General features: G+C 38.9%; 1 protein-coding gene across 2 annotated transcripts; it reads right to left on the reverse strand.

Annotated features, from left to right (window-relative positions):
- Nucleotides 1–4,202: 4,202 nt before the first annotated feature.
- C2H5orf24 (chromosome 2 C5orf24 homolog) lies at nt 4,203–18,742 on the reverse strand. 2 transcript variants are annotated; one of them, XM_070739225.1, is made up of 3 exons: nt 18,374–18,742; nt 16,921–16,964; nt 4,203–8,535 (listed from the first exon to the last, which is right to left on the reverse strand). In XM_070739225.1, the coding sequence occupies exons 2-3, from the start codon at nt 16,960–16,962 to the stop codon at nt 7,966–7,968; spliced, it is 612 nt and encodes a 203-aa protein (XP_070595326.1). In that variant the 5' UTR covers nt 16,963–16,964; nt 18,374–18,742; the 3' UTR covers nt 4,203–7,965. The 2 variants fall into 2 exon arrangements, with proteins under 2 accessions (XP_070595326.1, XP_070595327.1); XM_070739226.1 differs by having other exon boundaries at nt 4,203–8,532; nt 18,374–18,740.
- Nucleotides 18,743–22,171: the final 3,429 nt, after the last annotated feature.

Below are 22,171 nucleotides of genomic sequence, written 5' to 3' on the forward strand. Positions count from 1 at the left end.
GGCTGTAGGATGCTTGCTCTCAGACCTGTTTGTAAACTACTTGAGATGTGCAATTTCTAGCCATCTTCCCCACTAACTTTGTGAAAAGCTATCAGGGTGTCCCAAGTCACAGTCATGTGAGGTCCACATTTAACAACCTGCAACTTTCATTTAATGATGGCAATCAGACTGCTGATTGCCATGGCTTAGCAATGGAAATTTAAGTCCCAATTGCCATAATTGAGGACTACCTTTACTTGATTTGGGGGGGGGGGGGGGGGGGGCTTCTGGATTCATAGTTCTTGCTTGAGAAGCAAGTAATAACAAGCCAGGAAAGTCTCTGTGTAGATTTATCTTGTGCACTCATATTCCAAGTCATATTAACTTCTTCTTTGTCATGACTCCTGCCCTATGGAAAGAGTGTTTCCTCAGATAAGTACATAGGTCCCTTAGACCTTACTTGGTTTCCAGGCCTGGCACAGCAACAATAATATTATGTTTGTTTTTAACTGCATTTTAAAATGATGTATTTGAAGTATTGTAAGTTCCCCAGGGTCTTTTTGGATTGATGCAGCTTTAAAAATCTTATGAAACCTAAAAGATATGCCTTCTGTGTCACCAATATTTCCTTTAGAACAGCATCCTTCCCAGTCCAAATTGCCCCAGTCCTGCTGACCTTCAAGGTCTTAAAATCCTGATTCTTCTCATAGACATTTGTCTGGGATAATGCATGAACTGATTCACGTGGTGTATTTTGAGTCTGTATTTCTCCCCTGGTATGGTTGCTTCTATTATTGTGATATTTATATTATTTTCAGTATGGCTGTTGTTAATGTTCTATAAAACATCCAAAAACACTTGGTGAATGTAGATACAGCATTAGAATTTGAATGAATAATGACTGAACAAACTGAACATTAGACAAACACAAAGAAGCTAAAAGTAATACTTGACTCTTTAAATAAGCAACTACTTGCTACTAATAAAGCACCCAAGTAATTACCCACCAAAGCCTTACAGCTCTTTGATCATCAGAATAATGGTTGTCATGAACAATTTAAAAATAGGTGGCAGATCTAGAGTCTGTCCCATAAATAAGTTATACAGTAGTTCTTCGTTGGTCAGAAATTCCTGTCTAGAAACCAAAGGAACACACTGCCATTCATTCAGAATGTGGCAAAAAGATTTTCACCACCAGCTGAACAGTCTGCTATGGTGTTTCCAGGGGACAACTCTTCCTTTGTATATACCAGAGCTAAGCTTTCAGTGGTTCTTTCAAAGCCAGTGTCTTAACATGTGCAAAGAAAAATATATTTTAGTTAACACTGTTGGGCATTAGCTATTTTGGATTAGTACTTCTGTTATGGGTTGGGAAAGGATCATAACCCTTATACCAAATCGTAGCAGCATAAATATTTATGCATACTAAGAACAAAATTGTTTATTGGTTTAGTGTTATTTTACTATCAGCTTTAGAGTTTAAATTTTCCAATCATATCGATATTGAAATAATACAACATTTGTAAGAAGCATTGCTTCATTAAAAATATTTAAAATTTACCTAAAAGTATTATTTCTTCAGGGTTGTCAAAACCATCTATCTCAGGATTCTTACCCTCCACAAACATACACTCCTGATAATATAACATCATGTTGTAAATCTCAGTATGTAAACCTGTATAATGTTTATTGCTGACATAACTTGGAAATTAGGACTGAGTCACTGACTTAACTTTAAATTTACATATTATTCCTGTCGATAAACATTTTAGTGAAGGGCTATGCCAGAAGTCTCTACACCAGTGGTCCCTAAAACCCCAGTCTGTGGACTGGCACTGGGCTGCGGCATACCAGAAACTAGGCCATGCAAACAAGTAAAGTCCTATCTGCAGGATGCAGGCTGTTAAGATATTTATTAATGGGGAGAGTGCATGTTAACAAGATCAGCCAATGAATAGGCATAGCAACTAAGTCATCCAATGGGAGCTAACCATTTCTGAGTCTGTGCAGAGAATCGAAACTTAAAGCTTAAGCTTAAGGCTGGGTGTGGCTCCAGGTCTACTCTACACTCTCATCCCACTCTGTACTCTGTGCTTGTCTGCTGCTGAAATGAAACGAACTGTTCTCTGCTGTCTGTAACTGCTTTAAAGAAGAATTCTGCTAATGGTATTGTAAATTCAGCTATTACTATGTTTATAAAGAAGTTTCTGAATCCAGCTGAATCAGTCATCTGTGTGCAGTTCTGGTTTTGATTTTTGCTACAAATTTTAATACAGGCAGCATGCAAAACCACACACCCATCCAGTCTGAAGAAAAACCTCTCTCTTCAGAATCAGTTCCTAGTGCCCAAAAGGTTGGGGGCTGCTGCTCTACACCAACCATAAAACATTAATGGGAAGAGGAAAGAAAATGTCTAACCTTAAGATTATGGAATGCATGGCTGCTGCAACTTGGTCTGCAAATTGTGCATCATACAAGAATGTCCCAACTACAAGTTAAAACAAAAGTTCAAAAGCTGCTTAGCATGAAGAGAAAGAGAAGATACAATATTCTGAATATCTCAAACTTTGTTTTTTGAGAGGGGAGGGAATTAAGTGTCTATAGTGATTCTCAATCATATGGGTCATGGTTGTCCCAAAGTTGCTTTTTTTCAAAAGGCAGCTTGAAAGTCCAGTTGCCTCTTGGGGGGAAAAAGCACCTTTGGGAGAGGATCAAGTAAAATTCTGTACTAGATTACCTTGTATGCAGCAGAAGCCCCGACAGAATGCCAAATTTTGTTGATCTTGATTAGTCTCCTAAGTGCTAAGAGTGGCAAATAGGTTTCAATTTGTATCAGGGATTGCTTATTTTGACCCCCCACAAATGTCCCTTGGGCAAACAAACATTATGAGTTATATTCAAATGATGAAACATCTCAATTATTCCATGTCAGCATTCAACATTAAACAACGCACAAAGTACTTTATGAGACAGAGTAACAATAAAGAAGAGATTCTCTTATAAGAAAAGTTTGAAAAGTATTGATTTATTTTCTGTATTTCAATTTTCAGGTCTAGTCAATCTTAAGCATACAAATGCATACAACTTAATACATGTCTGCACTATTTTAATTCTACCTCTCTCTGCTCTAGTAGAAGAAAGTGCTTACACGTACTGATCACCAATTGGTTTCTGAATCCAGTTCAGAACACAATTAAACAGGTAATCAAAATTTAAAATTCTTAAAATTCTTAAAATTGCTTAAATTGCTTAAAAAAAACTTACATAAAATTTCACAAGAAACACTACTGTTGAAGTACAGTATCTGAGATTTTACAATGCAAAGGGTTTTTTATAGGATTGTGTAACAAATCAAACAATGATGTATCTATTTTAGAGCGCTTACTAAGCAGCAGTGCCCTGGAATTTTAGATAGGAGGGTTATACAGTCTTAAATGGAATTCCCAGGGATAAAACCCAGGATGTTCTCCATGCAAATAATGTATTTGAGCAAACCACTAGGCCTCTTTTCTTCAAAGGATATAATGTATCTCTAAAAGTTATAGGGCCTTTACTGCTATAAGATATAAAGATACAAATAATTAAATTAAAAATTATTCATCTTATTCTAATGAAGAATCTAAAAAGAAATTTTACTAAACTCTTTATTGTGACATTGCAATGTTTCTGAAAGGTTTTCAATAAAGGAAGAGTGCAGTTTTTTAAGCAAAAAGTTCATATTAGCCAGGGACTGACAATTGACATGAACTGACAATTGACAGCCTATTCCGAATATTTTAAAAAGTGAAAACAGATTTAAAATAAAAGATTAATATTAAATTAAATATTGATCCATTACTTTTAAATAATCAATTATTATTTCTTTTTATCATAAATTTACCAAGGTACTCAGCCCCTCACTACTCGTTCGCACTTTTGCTGTCACACACATCTTGACTCAACTACTGTATATGCATACAAATATTATTAATCAGATGGTCACCAAAATCAATAGCCAATAACATTGGTGGATATTGTCTTTCAATTAGACTTTGTAAGAATACATGAAAAGCAGAAGAAAAACTTAAAAATGATTTAGTTCAATATTTTAATAGATAAAACAAAGAAAACATCAAGAGATTAACAGTTCTTAATTCTGTTAAACAGGCTTGTATTGCATTGTTTTATAAATTTAAGGTATTTATAAAATTTATGAAAGAAAGATGGCAAGAAATGAAACATTATTTTGTGTTTAAAGTAATTACTTTATTAATAAATATACATCCAAATGATGACCTAAGTACAGTTCATGAATACTACTCCATTCCCATACAGACAATTGCACATGAGTAGCTGAGGTTCATGGATGTAAGAACAAACACAGTTATCTAATCAGACTTTTTACACCAGAAGACAGGATGATATTAATGATTTTTTTCTAATAAAATAACCTGTCCATGGAAAAGCAAGTCGTGAAAGTGAAAATCTTAAAATAGCCTACAGTATTTAAATATATATATTTTTTAAAAATTGTTATGCTATCAAGATGAAATTGATTACACATTGCAGAACTTAAATTTATCTATTTGGGAAAGGAGACCAAAAGGAAGGGCTTGTTCTAATATTTTCATTATAATAATGAACTATATTTAATATATGTATTAATAAAAAGCATTTGAGTATAAGCAAGTCTAGAAGCTTTGATTGCAAGCAACTGTAGTTAGTGAACTACATGATGCTGCACAGTATGTACAGTGACATAAAGTAGAATGACAACTTAGGGAATAATTGTAGAGTTCTCATTCTGAAAGTTTTTGCCTTTAAAATTCTTTTAATGCCCTGACTGTAATCCCTCCTGCCTCATTGGTCATGGAATTTCCCATCCCATATACATTAATTTCCTGGATTTCTTGTGAACCAAAACAAAATGTGTAATTTCTTAAAAACGGCCCATTGCAGAACAAAGATCCTGATCAGTAATAAGTAACCTTAAAAAGTTATGGAAAAAAAGTGATTCTTGATGTTGTAGACAAAGCTGTATTTAGAAAGTACTACTTGTTCAATAATTTTGAATGTATCCAGTGCAAGACTTAAAAAATAGTAGTAAAGTTATTTGGTTCTATAGTTTATGTAAAGTTAGTTAGAAAGTAAACAGCATTTTTTCTGTCTTTTAAGTAGTATAGGTCCCTATTAATGCTTAATTATCTATTTATCAAAAGATACAACAAATATCTATATTTAACCAAAAGAAAGATAAAGCACAACATGTAGATGTTTTGAGCAGTGTGAATACACATTAACAATCCTAGCTTATGTTGAGTACAATTTATAGAATATAAAATTATCATTTGCTTTACAAATCATGTATCAATACTATCGAAAGAAAGGAGACTCTTCCTTCCCAGTAATAACAAAGCATAGGAATTAACATGCTGTTGCAGTGTTTATCATGACAAGAGATAGTGTACCAAAAAAGCACAAGAAGATTCAGAAGATTATATACAGCAGTAACAAAAATATTTGAATGTATCATTCAAACATCTCAAATCGCTGACTTCTGTTTTCTCTATAGCAAGGCCCTTATGAACTGCAGTAGAAGGTAAAATCAATTGGAATTGAAATGTCCAACAGTGCTCTCCTGGCCTGGTTAATATATATAACTAGCCTTTCTGCCTATTTTAAATGTATTAGTCTTTTTAATGGATGTGTTCCATCTTATAGATGAGCATAAATTGCTTATTTTCTCAGAATACATAATTCATCACATTAGAACAATAATGCATCTGCCTTACCTCCCAATACACTGTATGGCATCATCAAACAAACTCATTTGTGAAAAGTTTAAATAAAGGGTAGCATGAGAAAAACAGGAGGTAAGAAATATAGTACATTAAAAGTACACTCCTGGCATGAGATAAATTTGTATCTTGCCGGAAGAGTATGCTGGGGTTTTTTTTAGATTTTACATTCAGCTTCTCTCCAAGCAGCTTTTGGGAGGCGGGGAAGTGTAACAAAACAGACAGTACAATATATGTCCTGAGGGAGAATTATGGTAGCTTACATTAGCATTGTGTGTCAAAAGTTGCACCTTTGTGAAAAAAAGTAAAAAACTGATAATTCCATAGTTTCTCAAGGAAACTTAGCTTGAGCAAAAATAAGACAAAACAATTTAGTAGCAGTTTAGCTGCCTTAGTTTACATGACTAAAAAGCCTTCCAGTACTGTTGAGGTTCATGGTTGCCAGTGCGTACAGGTCTCCTCATAGCAATTCAATACTCTGTTATAAAATATAGGATAACGTCTAGCTCATTATGAGTTAGGCATCACTGGAACACCTGAAGGTTTGCTGCTTTTTTCCTGATAAAAAAGGCATGAAATGACACCCATTTCATAAGTCGTCATTACTGGAATCAGAGCTGTCATCAAAACGGCAACAGGCTACAACATTGATCTTACAAAGAAAAAATTCAATACTGTTAATTTTTACTTGTACATAATGTGAAAGAGGTCTATTCCAAATGAAAGTTCAAATATTTACAACCTCTCTCAAGAGAATCTGAAGATAAAACATTTAAGAATTACCGTAACTAAATGTAAACTTAGTTTTGGAATAACAATTATGAAATCTATTTTATATTGAGTGTTTTCTGGTCAATTATAATGCAATTTGTGTAATACTGTAGATACAGCCTATCTTTTTCTGTTTTCTCCCTTTTCTCTCACACATACATACGTACACACTCATATACAATCTTAAAAATAATAACACATACCCAGCTCAAAGCAGAACATTTATTTTAGGTGCACAAAAATCAGAAATTGTATTTATCATTCTGCACCTCCATGCATAGATATATTCCTAAACTCTGTTATATACCTGGGTGTCTATAAACACATCAAATCACAACTTGCTTGTGCATCATCTATACCATTTCCAATTATGAACCATGAAATGTCTTCCTTTGGTAAATATATGCTCACTTAGCTCCAGAGGTTTTGTACTGACAAAATTATTTTAAAAATGGGAAGATCACATATCTGAAAAGTCTAATTTTCAATTATATCAAATATTATTTATTTTTTTTAAAGGCTGCTGGCTATGCAGATATATAAAGTCATTTTGAACTTGTATGTTTCCAGACAGATTTTGAAAAATACAGGGCAATTCTACAACTTTGTTTATGCTATCTAATGGACTAATATGCCCATTAAATGCATATTTGATAGCACTTTTAAGATTTATAAAAAAATTCTGATATTTCATTATTTATAATTTGGTGTTTATAGTTTAGACTTTATAAACCGTTACTCAATGTGCAATAGTTAGCACGTCAAAGAGAGAGATACCATACTGTAATGGAAAAGTAGCATTTACTATAGATCAGGTGCTGCATACAAACTATTTCTTTAACAAAGTATTTGAATTACTTGCAACTGATAGCACTTCAATGAATGGCTGCCTGGAATGATAACTTCCTAAAAATATAGCTTCGAAGTTTTGATATATCTACAAGTTCTGAGGTCCGTGTTAAATTCCAGCAATTGTGGAAAAAAATCATTTCTACTCATTCCTATTTAAAGACAAAAGAAAAAAAAGAATCATATACATTGCAAAATTTATAGAACTACTGTTACTTATAAGACAGTCCTGAATGATTGGTTTCTATTAGTCTATTCTGATGTGTTTTAATCAAGTCTCTGTTGCAATCTTCAAAAATCAGAGAGCTGTGAATCTGTTATTTGAATTGATAGCTCCTCAACTAAAATGACTAGGCAATAATTTTTGTCACTTAGAATATTTGCAATTACGGTACTTTTTGAAAATACACAAGTGCATCACTGGGGATTCCACTTGTAAATAAAGAAACATTATATGGTTATGATATGCCATTTTAAAAAAAATAAGAAAAGGAAGTTGTGAAAAAGTTACAAAAGAAGTGAAAAAACATGCCACAACTCAGATAATTTAAAAACGGTCACTGAAGAAATATTTATCAATCTATACATATTATTCAGTGGGTTGTTTGATTTTGCTACTTGTTTCACCCATAGCTTGTACTACTCTGTTATGCACCACAGAGTAAGGAAAAGCTGCACTGCTACAAGTATAATTTAGATTTGGAAGCCGTGATAGAGCTTTAATGCTGCCAGGAGGTCTCCCCGGGCTGACTTTGTAACCTGCAGCTTTAGTTGTGCCCAAGGGTCTACCTGGACTTGTCTTAAATCCAGCTGCTTTGGTGGTCCCAAGTGGTCTACCTGTGCTCGTTCTGTACCCCGCTGATTTTGTTGTCCCCGAAGGCCTGCCACGTTTTCCAGATCTGTTGAGATTTTTCTTTTTTTTTAGTTCATCTTTCGCCTCTAAATTTCTGCTACTTGTGGTCTGCAAATGTGGTTCATTTAATGCATCTTGTCTCTGACATGGTATTGGCTTGTGCCCGACGGTGTGGCTATACTTGGTTTGCTGTGTGGAATATAAATCAAACTCATCGGTGGGTGTCCCATTGTCATCATTAAGGCAAGATGTTTTTCCAGTCCCGCAGAAAGGGGGACTACTGGCAACAGGATGCATCATTTTCTGCTTAAAAAAAATGAATAAAAGTTTAAAATCAAGATAACATTTTTTTTTAAAAAAAATAGTTTTGCATTACATTGTCTTTATTGCCTTATGCATGCTTTCCAATGTTAAGGAACTTCATATAGGACACAAAGTAGCCCAACTCATTATTTAAAACAAAAACCATTTCAAATCATTGCCAGTGTATACTTGCAATTTGCATTTGTGTTCATTTCACATGTTTGTACTACATTAACTCAAACTTTCATATTAAAAATACTTTTAAATCCACAGCAAATCAAATCAAAATAAGCTTCATAGATGTGAAGCTCTTTTTGGTACTGTAAAATGCAAACAGTTATACATAATCAAGCAATTGCTTCTTATAGACACTACTGATAAGTTATTATGTGATTCCTCCGAAATCCTGCCAAGAGCTTGGGCTTCTTTGTCAGTCAAAATTCTAGAGTTTCCAATGCTTTAAATTGAACACATATTTAGAAGATACTAGATAAGAAGTACTGTTATAATATTGATCTTTACTAATATTCTGGGGTTCCGACTTCGGGTTAGTTCTAGTCTGAAAATGACAGCAATTTTTTTTCAATTGTGAACACTTTATATCAGCTAATTGTCATATTTTTAAACAATCTGGAAGAGGAATCTGGATTACTCAACAAATAGAAGGGCAGTAGCTTTCCATTAAAGCATCTAATATTGTAATTTAATTCAAATAAATTAGCAAGATCCAAAAGTCTTGAATTATGATAACACAATATTTTGAATAGTTAAACTTGAAGGATTTCTATGTACAACTGAAGTGTACGGTTAAAATGAGCATTAGTTATTTACAAGAGTTTTGAAATAAATTAAAAAATACAAAAAAATACATTTATCATTATAAATTATATATGTTTAATGTATGTTTATAATTATATAAAATACAATACAAGTAGTCCTCAACTTATAACTATTCATTTAGTGACCGTTTGAAGTTACAAGAGCACTCAAAAAAGTGACTTATGATCAGTTTTCACACTACTGCAGTATTCTCATGGCTCCTTGATCAAAATTCAGACACTTGGAACTAGCATGTCTTTATGACAGTTTCACTGTTCTGTTGTGATGTGATCACAATTTGTAACTTTCGCAAGCAACTTCTGACAAGCAAAGTAAGTGGGGGAAGCCAGATTTGTTTAACAATGATTCATTTAACAATTAACAAATGTAGTGATTAGCTTAATAATAGCTATGGCAAAAGGGGTGCCAAACGGGGCAAAAGTACACTAACAATTGTTTTCTTACCTAAGAAAATTTTGGACTCCTTTATGGTCATAATTTGAGGATTACCTATAAATTATATTATACCTGGAAATAAAGGAATTTACTGACAGTAAGAATAGTAAGAATGATTAAGCTTGCCTCCTGGAATTGTGGCTCCTCAGTCACTGGAAAGTTTCAAAGAAAAAAAAATTGGACAACAGTTTGTCCAAGATGGTATGAAGACTGCTGCCTTGGGCAAGGAATTAGACTTGAAGATCTCCAAGGTCCCTTCAAGCCGTATGATTCTTTTTATACAAAATTCTTTTTCAGGAAACAACTGGATTGCCTTGTTTTTTTTTCTTTGAAGATGTTTTGTTTCTCATCCAGCCTCCTAAAAAGGTGCCTCCTGAAAAATCACCTTTGGGACAACCATGACCTGGATGACTGAGAATTTCTACAGACGTTTAGCTATACAATTTGGGATGAACCTCCTTTGAATGGTGTGGGAGTAGGAATGGATTTCCAGAGGAAAGAATTGCAGACTACAGGAACCAGGAGCACTGCTCACGTGACCTGAGGACACAGATAAATTTCCAAGTGCTTCAACGACCCTCTAAATTTTAGAGTGTAAATGGATGCAAAGGACCAGCTGTCTGCAAGGGACATAAATCGTTCCATTCTCCAACATCCAGTCAGTGCCGAAGAAGCTTCTTGATAAGAAGCAAAACATCTTCAAAGAAAAAAAACAAGCAAGCCCAATGGCCGCGTGAAAAAACACCTTTGGGAAAACCCCACTACTCTTTGGCTTAATGCAATCTAACCCAAGGTTTGCATTTAGTGATGACCTTCCATAGGCAGGTTTTGAACTAGTAGAAACTTCTATTAAAAAGAACAAGGATGTAGGTTAAATTTTTTTGCCACTTATTTCCTTTCCTTTTCCATTATTAGAAATCTCAACCAAATCAAAAAAGGGAATTGCTGGATTTAAGTCTTAGATTTTATATTGTTCTGAAAATAATAATTCAATTACTTAATTATTGAGATAATCAATAATTATTGGCTTTTTGAGATAGAAAACATTTTTATTTTCTGAATGCAAAAATCCTTTCATTTCTATCTTTCTCGCCCATTATTTATTTTTTATTTATTTAATTTATTACTTAGATTTGTATGCCGCCCCTCTCCGAAGACTCGGGGCGGCTCACAACATGTAAAAACAAATCATAAGCAATCAGACAAATTTAAAATATTTAAATATTTAAAAACCCCATATGCTAACAGACACACACACAGACATACCATGCATAAATTAAACGTGCCCAGGGGGAGATGTTCAGTTCCCCCATGCCTGACGGCAAAGGTGGGTTTTAAGGAGTTTACGGAAGGCAGGAAGAGTAGGGGCAGTTCTAATCTCCGGGGGGAGTTGGTTCCAGAGGGCCGGTGCCGCCACAGAGAAGGCTCTTCCCCTGGGGCCCGCCAACCGACATTGTTTAGTTGACGGGACCCGGAGAAGGCCCACTCTGTGGGACCTAATCGGTCGCTGGGATTCGTGCGGCAGGAGGCGGTCTCGGAGATATTCTGGTCCGATACCATGAAGGGCTTTAAAGGTCATAACCAACACTTTGAATTGTGACCGGAAATTGATCGGCAGCCAATGCAGACTGCGGAGTGATGGTGAAACATGGGCATACCTAGGTAGGCCCATGACTGCTCTCGCAGCTGCATTTTGCACGATCTGAAGTTTCCGAACACTTTTCAAAGGTAGCCCCATGTAGAGAGCATTACAGTAGTCGAACCTCGAGGTGATGAGGGCAGGAGTGACTGTGAGCAATGAGTCCCGGTCCAGATAGGGCCGCAACTGGTGCACCAGGCGAACCTGGGCAAACGCCCCCCTCACCACAGCTGAAAGGTGTTGTTCTAATGTGAGCTGTGGATCGAGGAGGACGCCCAAGTTGCGGACCCTCTCTGAGGGGGTCAATAATTCCCCCCCCCCAGGGTAATGGACGGACAGATGGAATTGTCCTTGGGAGGCAAAACCCACAGCCACTCCGTCTTATCCGGGTTGAGCTTGAGTCTGTTGTTGTTAGTGTAGTGTTTTTCAACTTAGTATAGTGTTTTTCAACTTTGGTGAATTTAAGATATGTGGGCTTCAACTTCCATGAATTTAAGATGTGTGGATTTCAACTCCCCAGTCAGCATTCTTGGAGTTGAAATCCACACAACTCCAAGCGGCCAAGGTTGAAAAACATTCCCTATATTGTAGTCTACTGGAAAGTTAAGGAAGACCAATAGAAAAGCAGACATTAGCACAACTGGTCTTAATTCCCTCCAATCTAACCATCTCTGATGAATATAAACTGCATTTAAATGTAAAATAATCTAGTCATGGCTGCAAAGAAGCATTCATTGTGCCCACAAAGTGCCACCTAGTAGCTATTGTTTTCATTAATTGGTCTAGTGAATCAGGTCTGACTCCATTTAGAGATTAGTATCATCTGTCTATGATGCTACTTAAGGAAATTTGAGGAAAAAGATAATCCAGTGTTTCAAACTAAAATCTAGTCAGGACAGTCAGACATAATTCTTGCTGATTTGGATAATATTTAATGGTATACCGTAGCAGCATTAGTGATTATCAGAGTTCATGCAATATTAAGCATACTTCTATAATGCAAGTATCAGAGGATGACAACCTCAGCTCCCTAATTTTATTTTTTGCAGTTGTCTCCAATCCAATAATCAAAGACTGATACTGGTAGTATGATTTCCTACAATACTAAATCAGAAAATACACAAAAACAATACAAGTGGACCTTGACTTACAACCACAATTGAGCCCAAAACTTGCTAAGTGAGTTTTGTCCCATTTTGTGACTTTTCTTGCCACATTTATTAAGTGAATCATTACAGTTGTTAAATTAGTAACACAGTTGTTAAGTGAATCGGGCTTTCCCATTGACTTTGCTTGTCAGAAAGTGGCAAAAGGTGGTCACGTGACCCTGCAACCCTCATAAATACACCCCAGTTGTCAAGCACTAAATGTAAATCACGTGACCATGGGGATGCTTCAATGGTCATAAGCAGTATCAGGTTGCTACCAGTACGGATAAGGATGGCGCACTGGTAGCGAAAATTGAGCTGCGTGCACAGTTTCGCTTCTGCTGTGGGCACACGCCTGCGTCCCATCGAGATTTTGCTTCTGCGCATAAGCACTTCAAGTTCAAGTTTCAAGTTTATTGGATTTATATGCCACCCCTCTCCGAAAACTTGGGGCGGCTAACAGCAATCATAGACAGTATACAATAATAATCCAATACTAAAAGCAGATTAAAACCCCTTAATATACAAAACCAAACACACATACAAACATACCATGGATACCATTGTAACGGCCTAGGGGGAGAAGAGATCTTAATTCCCCCATGCCTGGCGGCAGAGGTGGGTTTTAAGTAGCTTACGAAAGGCAAGGAGGGTGGGGGCAATTCTAATCTCTGGGGGGAGTTGGTTCCAGAGGGCCAGGGCCGCCACAGAGAAGGCTCTTCCCCTGGGTCCCGCCAAGCGACATTGTTTAGTTGACGGGACCCGGAGAAGACCCACTCTGTGGGACCTAACTGGTCGCTGGGATTCGTGCGGCAGATTTAGGCAGGTTTTTTTGCATCAACGCATGTGCAGAAGCAAAAAAATTGCCAAAATCTCGCAGGTGTGTGCCTCCCCGCATGAGATTTTGCTTCCTGTGCATGCACAGTAGCAAAATCTTGCTGAGAAACGCACTTCTGCTGAGATGCACAGCAAACGAGTAGCAGCGGAATTGGGAATCCACTCTTAGTCATAAGTTAAAAATGGTCATAAGTCACTTTTTCAGTGCTACTGTAACTTCAAACAGTCCACTATACTGTTTTTAAATTGAGGACTACCTGTACTGTAATCCCTAAAACAGATTTGGGAGAGACAAACCTACCCTATTCCGAAAATGGAAGATTCCAAATCTATCTATGAAAATTTGGTCCTACCTATTGCCAATTCTCAATTTGCCCTCCCTCAAGTTTAAATAACACAATACTGTACAGCAATACAATCCATGTTGAATTAGACATTCCTGACTTATACAAAGTACAGCTGCTAAGCATTTTGATAAGCATTCCCTATTTTATTTAGATAAGAAATAAAAGCTCTTCTAAAATCATGCCTGATACAGCGTAATGTATTTACTCAAAAGAAAAGCAACTTTCTAAATTGAGACATCCATATAAAAGGGGAACACACACAAATAATCAGTCTCTATTATGATGTTCTCAGAAATATTACAATCAACATCCTATTTTAAAGTTAAATATTTGGGAGAAAAAAGAATTTATTTTCTTTTCTAGTAAATACAATACAGCTGCATCATCTAAAAAAAAACCCCTTCCTCTGCACTAAATATAATTCTTTATTGGCCAAGTGTGATTGAACACACAAGGAATTTGTCTTGGTGTACATAAAATAAAATATAGATTTGTTAAGAAACGTGGTGCAACACTTAAATGATTGTCATAGAGGTCAAATAAGCAATGAAGAAACAATCAATATTTATAAAAATCTTAAGGGTACAAGCAACAAGTTACAGTCATACAGTCATAAGTGGGAGGAGATGGATGATAGACACGATGAGGGGGAAAAAGAGTAGTAATAGTAGTGTAAATGAAGATGGGTATTTTTCTTTTACTGGAAAGTACTGGATCCAATAAATTTTCCTACTGAAAGAAGAGATGAAAGCAATCTTGACTACTGGAATCCTCTCTGCTCCAGCAATTCATTATATTATCTATCAGGCTGTTGCAAAGAGACAGTTTTCCAGAACAGCTCTTCAGAAAATGCAGCAGAGGTAGTTCTCAACTTAATAACTGGTAACTTAGCAACTGGTTCAAAGTTACAAAGGCCTCCCCAAAAAAGTATGTATGACCCAGATTTGAATTCTGACAGCCCCCCAGGGCACATGATTGCATTTTAGGCAGTTAGGAACTGGCCCTACTTTATGGTTGTTTGCAGTATCCCCACGATCACATAATCACGATTTACAACATTTTTGCCAGAAACCGTCATTTACTTCCAGTTTAGGGCAAAAAAAAAATGCCAGTAGTGAACAGTGAGTTCACTTAATGACCATGACGCCTATTAATGATCATCATAAAAAATTGTAAAATTGGATGCAGTTCCATGATGACCTGCTTAATGACCAGTGCAAATTATCACAGTAATTGTAGGCTCAAATACAGTCATAAGTTCAAGGTTACTATTTTCTGTCCTGCAGAAGCAGAATTTCATTAAATCATAATATGGATCCAAAACCCACCAGAATATACTTTTTTTTTGCTCCAGAACTTTGTAAACTTGTCTTATAACCTGCCTTTTTTATAGTTTTGTAATGCTATTTCTAAAAACTATTTCTTAACAAGAGATACAATATTCCCATCTTGCCTTAGAATATTCCTATGCTGATCCTTCTATATTTGTAGATTCATATCAAGGACAAAACACTACAGCAGTGATAGCAAACCTTTTCAAGCTCAGAGGTGCCAAAAGGGTGTGTGTGCGCTTGATAGCATGTGTACGTGTGCCCACATCCATAATGCAATGCCCTCCCCCATGCATGCGCCTAACACCCCACACATACGCACAGGGGTCATTGAAGCCTCTGGATTTCCGGTAGGCCTGTTGGGCTATTTTTTGCTGTCCCCAGGGTTCAGGAAAGCCTCCTGAAGCCCGGGAATGGCAAAAAATGGGCGAACAGACGAACCAGAAGTTTGCTTGTGAACCTCTGGTTGGACCGTTGGGCAGTTTTTCGCCATCCCTAAGTTTTAGAAGACTTTCCTGAAGCCTGGGGAGAGCAAAAACGGCTGAAAAGAGGGCTGAAAATCAGCTGGCCAGCGCATGCATGCATGCATGCTGGAGCTAACAGTGCATCGCCTCACATGCTCTCAGATATGGCTCCATATGCCACCTGTGGCACGTGTGCCATAGTCTCTACATTACTGCACTATGGCAATACAGTAGAATTCTGAATTAGCATTAGGAAACTCACTAAATTGCTTTGGAACAATTACTATCTCTCCACCATACATATCTTACAAGATATGATGACAAAGCTAGAATAAGATGAAGTAATATTAATACCGGTATACCGCTTTGAAAAGGGATTACTAATAAAACTAATAATTTTGTAGATGATTGTACGTTTGTTTCCATTAAAGCACTAAACACTAAGCTTGCCTTAAAAAGGAGAATACTGTATATACATTTATACCTCCCTTTTCTTCCATAACATAATTCAAGGGGAAGAATATAATATTCCTAAATGTAATTAATTTAGCCATCAATTAAATCTAGATGTGTTTTGCTATATCCTGAACCCTCAGACAATATCCAAGGACTTAGATGTAGTAAACATCTAGGGCTGGAATATTTGCATTTTTAAAAAAAACTAAGGATGGAGATTACTTTTTCTCAACAGCTACCTTGTGGCCTAGTATATGATTTTCCCTCCCTAAAAATGTTGATCTATCTGTATATACAGTGTTCCCTCGATTTTCGCGGGTTCGAACTTCGTGAAAAGTCTATACCACGGTTTTTCAAAAATATTAATTAAAAAAATACTTTGAGATTTTCCCCCTATACCATGGTTTTTCCTGCCCGATGACGTCATATGTCATCACCAAACTTTCATCCACCTTTAATAAATATTTTTTTAATAAACTTTAATAAATAAACATGGTGAGTAATAATATAAATGGTTGCTAAGGGAATGGGAAATTGTAATTTAGGGGTTTAAAGTGTTAAGTGAAGGCTTGTGATACTGTTCATAGCCAAAAATAGTGTATTTACTTCCGCATCTCTACTTCGCGGAAATTCAACTTTCGCGGGTGGTCTCGGAACGCATCACCCGCGAAAATTGAGGGAACACTGTATGTATGTGTGTGTGTATATATATATATATATTATTTTTATCATTATATACCACCATAATCACAGAAACAAGGACATTAAGAGATAAAATAGACCTGACACACAGTAGAAGACATATTCTGCAGATGCTATTGTCTCTTTAATTCTACAATGAACCTGAAAAAAGTGAAGGAAAAAGGAATTGTAAAGGAAGCAAAAAACTACCTTAAAATTTTCAATGTTCAGCGGGGGGAAATCTGCAGCCATATCTTGAACAGAAATAAACAGGAGTTCATTCATTTCATAGTACAAAGTAATACACATTTTTTAAAAATACAACAGATACAAATTTAATGGAAAAACAACAATATAATTCTGTACATATGGGACCTATTTCTGTAATATGCCCAGGGCTATAGACTAAATATTTAAAAACAAAGACTCAGACCATATGTATAATCAAAAGGATTCCGAGTGCAGTAAAAGCGCAACCTAGATATGAGTCAAAGCCAGAGATATGTAAATAATAGGTTTTAATAAACATGGGCTGTGTTTATTAAAACTCTTAATTAGCAAGTTAATATTCAAAACCTTATTTGTGCACTTGGAGAAATATATAAAATATAAATAAGGAGAAAGAGAAAAATGTGCAGCCTGTTAATAATAGGCAAATTAAATAGGGCATTTAAGAAAACAAAATAAATTCCAGAAAGATGCTGTGTAAGAGAGCTACAAGACGTGTGCTCCCATGGCTGCTGAATGCAAAAAAAAAAAAAAAAGGCAATAAGTAACACAAAGAACCACAGCGGCTTTAACCCCCTTCTCTTTCACTCACCACTGCCCCCCAAAGCACTGGAGTGTCAGTGGCCTTCCTCAGATATTTACAGGGAATATTGCATTGGGATCTGCGAGTAGGAGCATGTGCTATGGAGAGCATTTTATTACCAGCTCGGGGGAAGCATAAATCAGGAAATGGGGGTGCAGGACTTAATGAGTTTTTGCTACTTATGCCAGCAGATCCAAACCATTCGGACTGGCCATCTGCTTTATTCCAAAGCCATTTTACCCAATAAGTAAGTTACCTTTTTTTGACCTGTTCTCTCACCCTCAACCCCCCCCCCCCCAATTTGTATTTGAATAGTTAAAACGGGGGCTGGATGGCTCTCCCTCAGACTCGGCTGATACAAACGACCCATTCCTCTAAAATTCAAAATGATGGCAACAGTTATTGGAAGTGTTTTGAAGTACTCGAATGGTACTTTGTCTCCCGACCAGCTCGGTCGAAACAACATAACGCCCCCCCCCACGCCCCCCAAGGAAAGGGAACCGGGGGTGGGAGAAAGGGGGTCACAAAACCGCCTCCCTCTCCAATGCAAACAAGGGGTTTGTAAGCTCTTCCAGGCGGCGGACGTCACCGTTCCTCCCCGGGAGGAAGATGGGAAGAGGGGGGTTCGCGCTCCTGCCCCAGAGGTGGAAAAGCGCCTCGCTTCGTCCTCCTCTTCCAGCGACAAATGGAGGGGTGGGCTTGCCCCGAGCTCGCGGAAGGGAGGCAGGCAGCGCCGCTCGGCCCTTCTCCCTTCTTTCTCTCGCACGGAGCCAATTGGGCGAGGCTCCATCTTGCTCGCCTATGCAAAAGAGCGGGCGGAGAGGCGACGCCAGACCCGCGGGCGACTCCTACCTGTGGGATCCGGAGAGGGGTGACGCTGGGGAAGGAGCCGGGGGGAGGGGGGGTCCGCTTGGTCCGGGAAGCGCAGCTCGAGCAGGGTTGGCGCCGGTCCTTGCGGGGCGCTGCGGCCCCTCCCCGCCGTCGTTCCTCCTGCCTTCCTCCCAGGCGGGCAGACCAGGAGGGAAGGCGAGCCAGAAAGATCCACGGGCGGGGGGGGGAGGGGGAAGCGGGCCTGGCCGAGCCGAGCGGGCCGAGCAGCTGCAGGGAGCAGCGGCGGCGGCGGCGGCAGTAGCGTGCGCGCTCCGGGTCTGGGTCTCTGCGCCGCGGGAGCGAGCGGGCGGGTGAAGGGGGAGGCTGAGGCGGGGGGAGGAGCGGCGGCGGCGGCGGCTCTGAGCAGAGGAAGGGAGCGGCAGGCGGACGCCTCCGAAAGAGGCCGCTGGCTGGGGCGGTCGCTGGAGGGAACAGCCGCCCGGAGAACCTGGCCTGGCGCGTTCCAGGGGCGACGCGACGCAGCGTCACATGTGTCTGGGAGGCGAAATGGTGGGGCCACCGAGCTATGCCCTCCGCTTTTGGGGGTGGCTCGGGTCGCCCGGGGGTTTCAGCTGGCACCTCTGCGGGGTTACGGGCGAGAGAAACGCGGGGAGACGGAGCCCGGGGTGAGAGGCTCAGGTGGCTTCGAGGGCGAGGGGCCACAGGCTGCGACCTTCAGAGACGGACTTCAGAAGCGCGGGGTCCCTCAGCGCCGAAGAATTTGATAAGGGTTGGGGTGTAGAGAGTGCAGCCCCCATTACTATCCGAAACCATAAAGCGAATTGACTTCAACGCCTCATGGGCTTCGATATAATTGTTTTCTCGTTTGCATTTGTTAAAGGAAACCGCATATATGCATAAATCAGTGCTTAAATATCACCACATCCTGGTGCATTTTTCGTTTATACCTTAGGATTTATGAGCTGCCCTATGGCTAAAATCTCCCTGGGTGACGGATAATAAAAAACACTAAATCAAATCTGAGTAAGCCATAACAAAGGCTGTAAAAGCCGAGGTATCAGATGAAAAGATAATTAAGAACGCAGAAATTAAACTGCTTAATAGCAAAACAGAGCAGAAATATATGAAAGGGTGCACTGGTCTAATAAATAAATAAAAGTCCTGCCAGCAGAGAAGGCTTTTAAGTGGATCTCTTTTGGAGAGACTCTCCATAGCAGAGAGTGAGAACATGCTCATCTCGGGTGACAATAATTTCAAGGTTTGGGTAGAATTGGGAAAAACAGCAGATTTTACCGTAAATATCCAACGACATTTGTATTTCAATCCATTTGAGAGGTAGTAACAATTACATGTAGTCCTGTCAGAATTAAGCTTCAGGCAAAAGCTAGAAAATCTGTTTCTATCAAAGAGTCCTTGAACATCATAAACTGTCACCCCACTGGAGTATCTTGCCTGATCAGGATTTCCTCCTTTTAGCGAAATTCTTGTACGTGATAAAGCTGCCACCTTTCGACTCAGCTGTTGTGACTTTGGCAGTAATATCAATGTGTAGAAGTATAAACCAACTGGAGTTAATCTGCCATGTTTCTGAAAGCTTTTCATAAATAGTAAGATTTTTGTAGGTTATACAGGTATTCCACATCCTTTCGGTATAGAATCAATAAAAAGTGTACAATTCCCATGGACTGGTAAGGGCATTTCTGTACAATAGCTGAATATGACTTAGTTTAAAAGTTCAACAAATATACCAAAAAATTAATGCTCCCTTAGATTGCAGATTTTTTTTCTTTTTCTGGAAGAGATTTGAGAACAGGCCTCAGATTCTATGTAAAATACAGTGGGTACGGAAAGCATTTAGACCCCTTTAAATTTTTCATGCTTTGTTTCATTGCAGCCATTTGGTAAAAGCAAAAGAAGTTAATTTTATTTCTCATTAATGTACACTCAGCACCCCATTTGACAGGAAAAAAACCAGAAATTCTTGACTGGCCCAACCAGAGCCCTGACCTCAACCCCATTGGGCATCTCTGGAGAGATCTGAAAATGGCTGTCCACCAACGTTTACGATCCAACTGGATGGAACTGGAGAGGATCTGCGAGGAAAAATGGCAGAGGATCCCCAAATCCTGATGTGAGAGACTTGTTGCATATTCCCAAGAAGACTCATGGCTGTACTAGCTCAAAAGGGTGCTTGTACTCAATACTAAGCAAAGGGTCTGAATACTTATGATCATATGATATTTCAGTTTTTCTTTTTTAATAAATTTGCAAAAATATCTACTGGGTACATTTCTGGTTCTGTCAAGATGGGATGCTGTGCTGAGAAATAAAATGAACTTTTTTGTTTTTACCAAATGGCTGCAATGGAACAAAAAAATTTAAAATTTAAAGGGGTCTGAATACTTTCCGTACCCACTGTAACTCAAGGCAGTGTTGCCTCCTTTAGATGAGTAGTTTATAATTTTGAAAAGAAAAAAAGAGCCTGATTCCAATCTTCAAAAAAGTTCAGCTATATTTATATCTACACTTACTATTTCTGATTATTGATGTTACATATAAATAATCCATCATATTACATATTAAAACTAATATCAGGATCAGAACTTGTGCCCATCAGCTTTGAGCCATGTCAGTTTTCTTAAGTAATCTCTAGACCAGGAGTGTTAAACTGCCTAGATGCATCAAGTGCTGGCTACCACCATTTTAGCCAGGGGGGAAAAGTTGTGATACATTACGTGACAATAATGTGTTATGAATTTGACACCCATGTCTAGACTGATTTTATGGCAGGAGTCTCATATGCAGCCTCAAATTGTTTTCTTAGGCCACACTGGTAGATACTTTGTAGGTTCAATGCTATACAGCCAGGCCAGGATACCTTAGAACAGTGATGGTGAACCTACGGCACAGGTGCTACAGAGGGCACCCGGAGCCATATCTGCTGGCACGCGAGCTGTTGCCCTAGCTCAGCTCCAATATGGATGTGTGTGCTGGCCAGCTTATTTTTGGCTCGCACAGAAGCTCTGGGAGGGCGTTTTGTCTTCCAGAGAGGCTCTGAGGGATGGGGGAGGGCATTTTTACCCGCCCCCAGCTCCAGGGAAGCCTTTGGAGCCTGGGGAGGGCGAAACACAAGGCTATTGGACCCACCAAAAGTTGGGAAACAGGCCAATCAGAGGGCCTCTGGGAGGCAGGGGAAGCTGTTTTCACCCTCCCAAGGCATTGAATTATGGGGATGGGGACTCGCACATGTGCAATAGCGCCCGCCCGCACTCTTTCGGCACCCAAGTGAAAAAGGGTTCACCATCACTACCCTAGAAAATGCACACGCTGGACCATGGAATCATACTGACAACGAGTCAGTCGAGGTGACTGGGGCCCGTACTTGTCCATCTGTCTGGGAAGAGTGATCTGGTGACACCTGATGAAGTGGACAAGGCCATTGGAGCTGTGAGTTTCACCACCTGCTTACTGGATCCGTGTCCCTCCTAACTGGTTTCGGCTAGCAGGGCGGTGACACGAAGCTGGGTCCAGGAGATTGTCAACGCTTCTTTGGGGAGGGGGTGCTTCCCGGCTCCCTGCAAGGAGGCACTTGTGCGCCCCCTCCTCAAGAAGCCTTCCCTGGACCCAGCCATTCTCAACAACTATTGTCCAGTCTTGAGAAGGTGGTGGAGCTCCAGCTCCAGCGGTACTTGGAAGAAGCCGATTATCTAGGCCCTCAGCAATCAGGATTCAGGCCCGGCTACAGCATGGAAACTGCTTTGGTCGAATTGATGGATGATCTCTGACGGGCCCAGGATGGGTTTAACCTCTGTCCTGGTG

Source organism: Erythrolamprus reginae, chromosome 2 (genome assembly GCF_031021105.1).
Source record: "Erythrolamprus reginae isolate rEryReg1 chromosome 2, rEryReg1.hap1, whole genome shotgun sequence".
NCBI lineage: Eukaryota > Metazoa > Chordata > Lepidosauria > Squamata > Dipsadidae > Erythrolamprus > Erythrolamprus reginae.

Bases quoted from the DNA above. Each gene is read 5' to 3' on its own strand.
- C2H5orf24 (XM_070739225.1), bottom strand. From the start codon at position 16,962: ATGGCTGCAGATTTCCCCCCGCTGAACATTGAAAATTTTAAG. The intron at 8,536-16,920 runs GTAGTTTTTTGC...ATTTTTTTTAAG, and splicing joins TGAACATTGAAAATTTTAAG to CAGAAAATGATGCATCCTGT.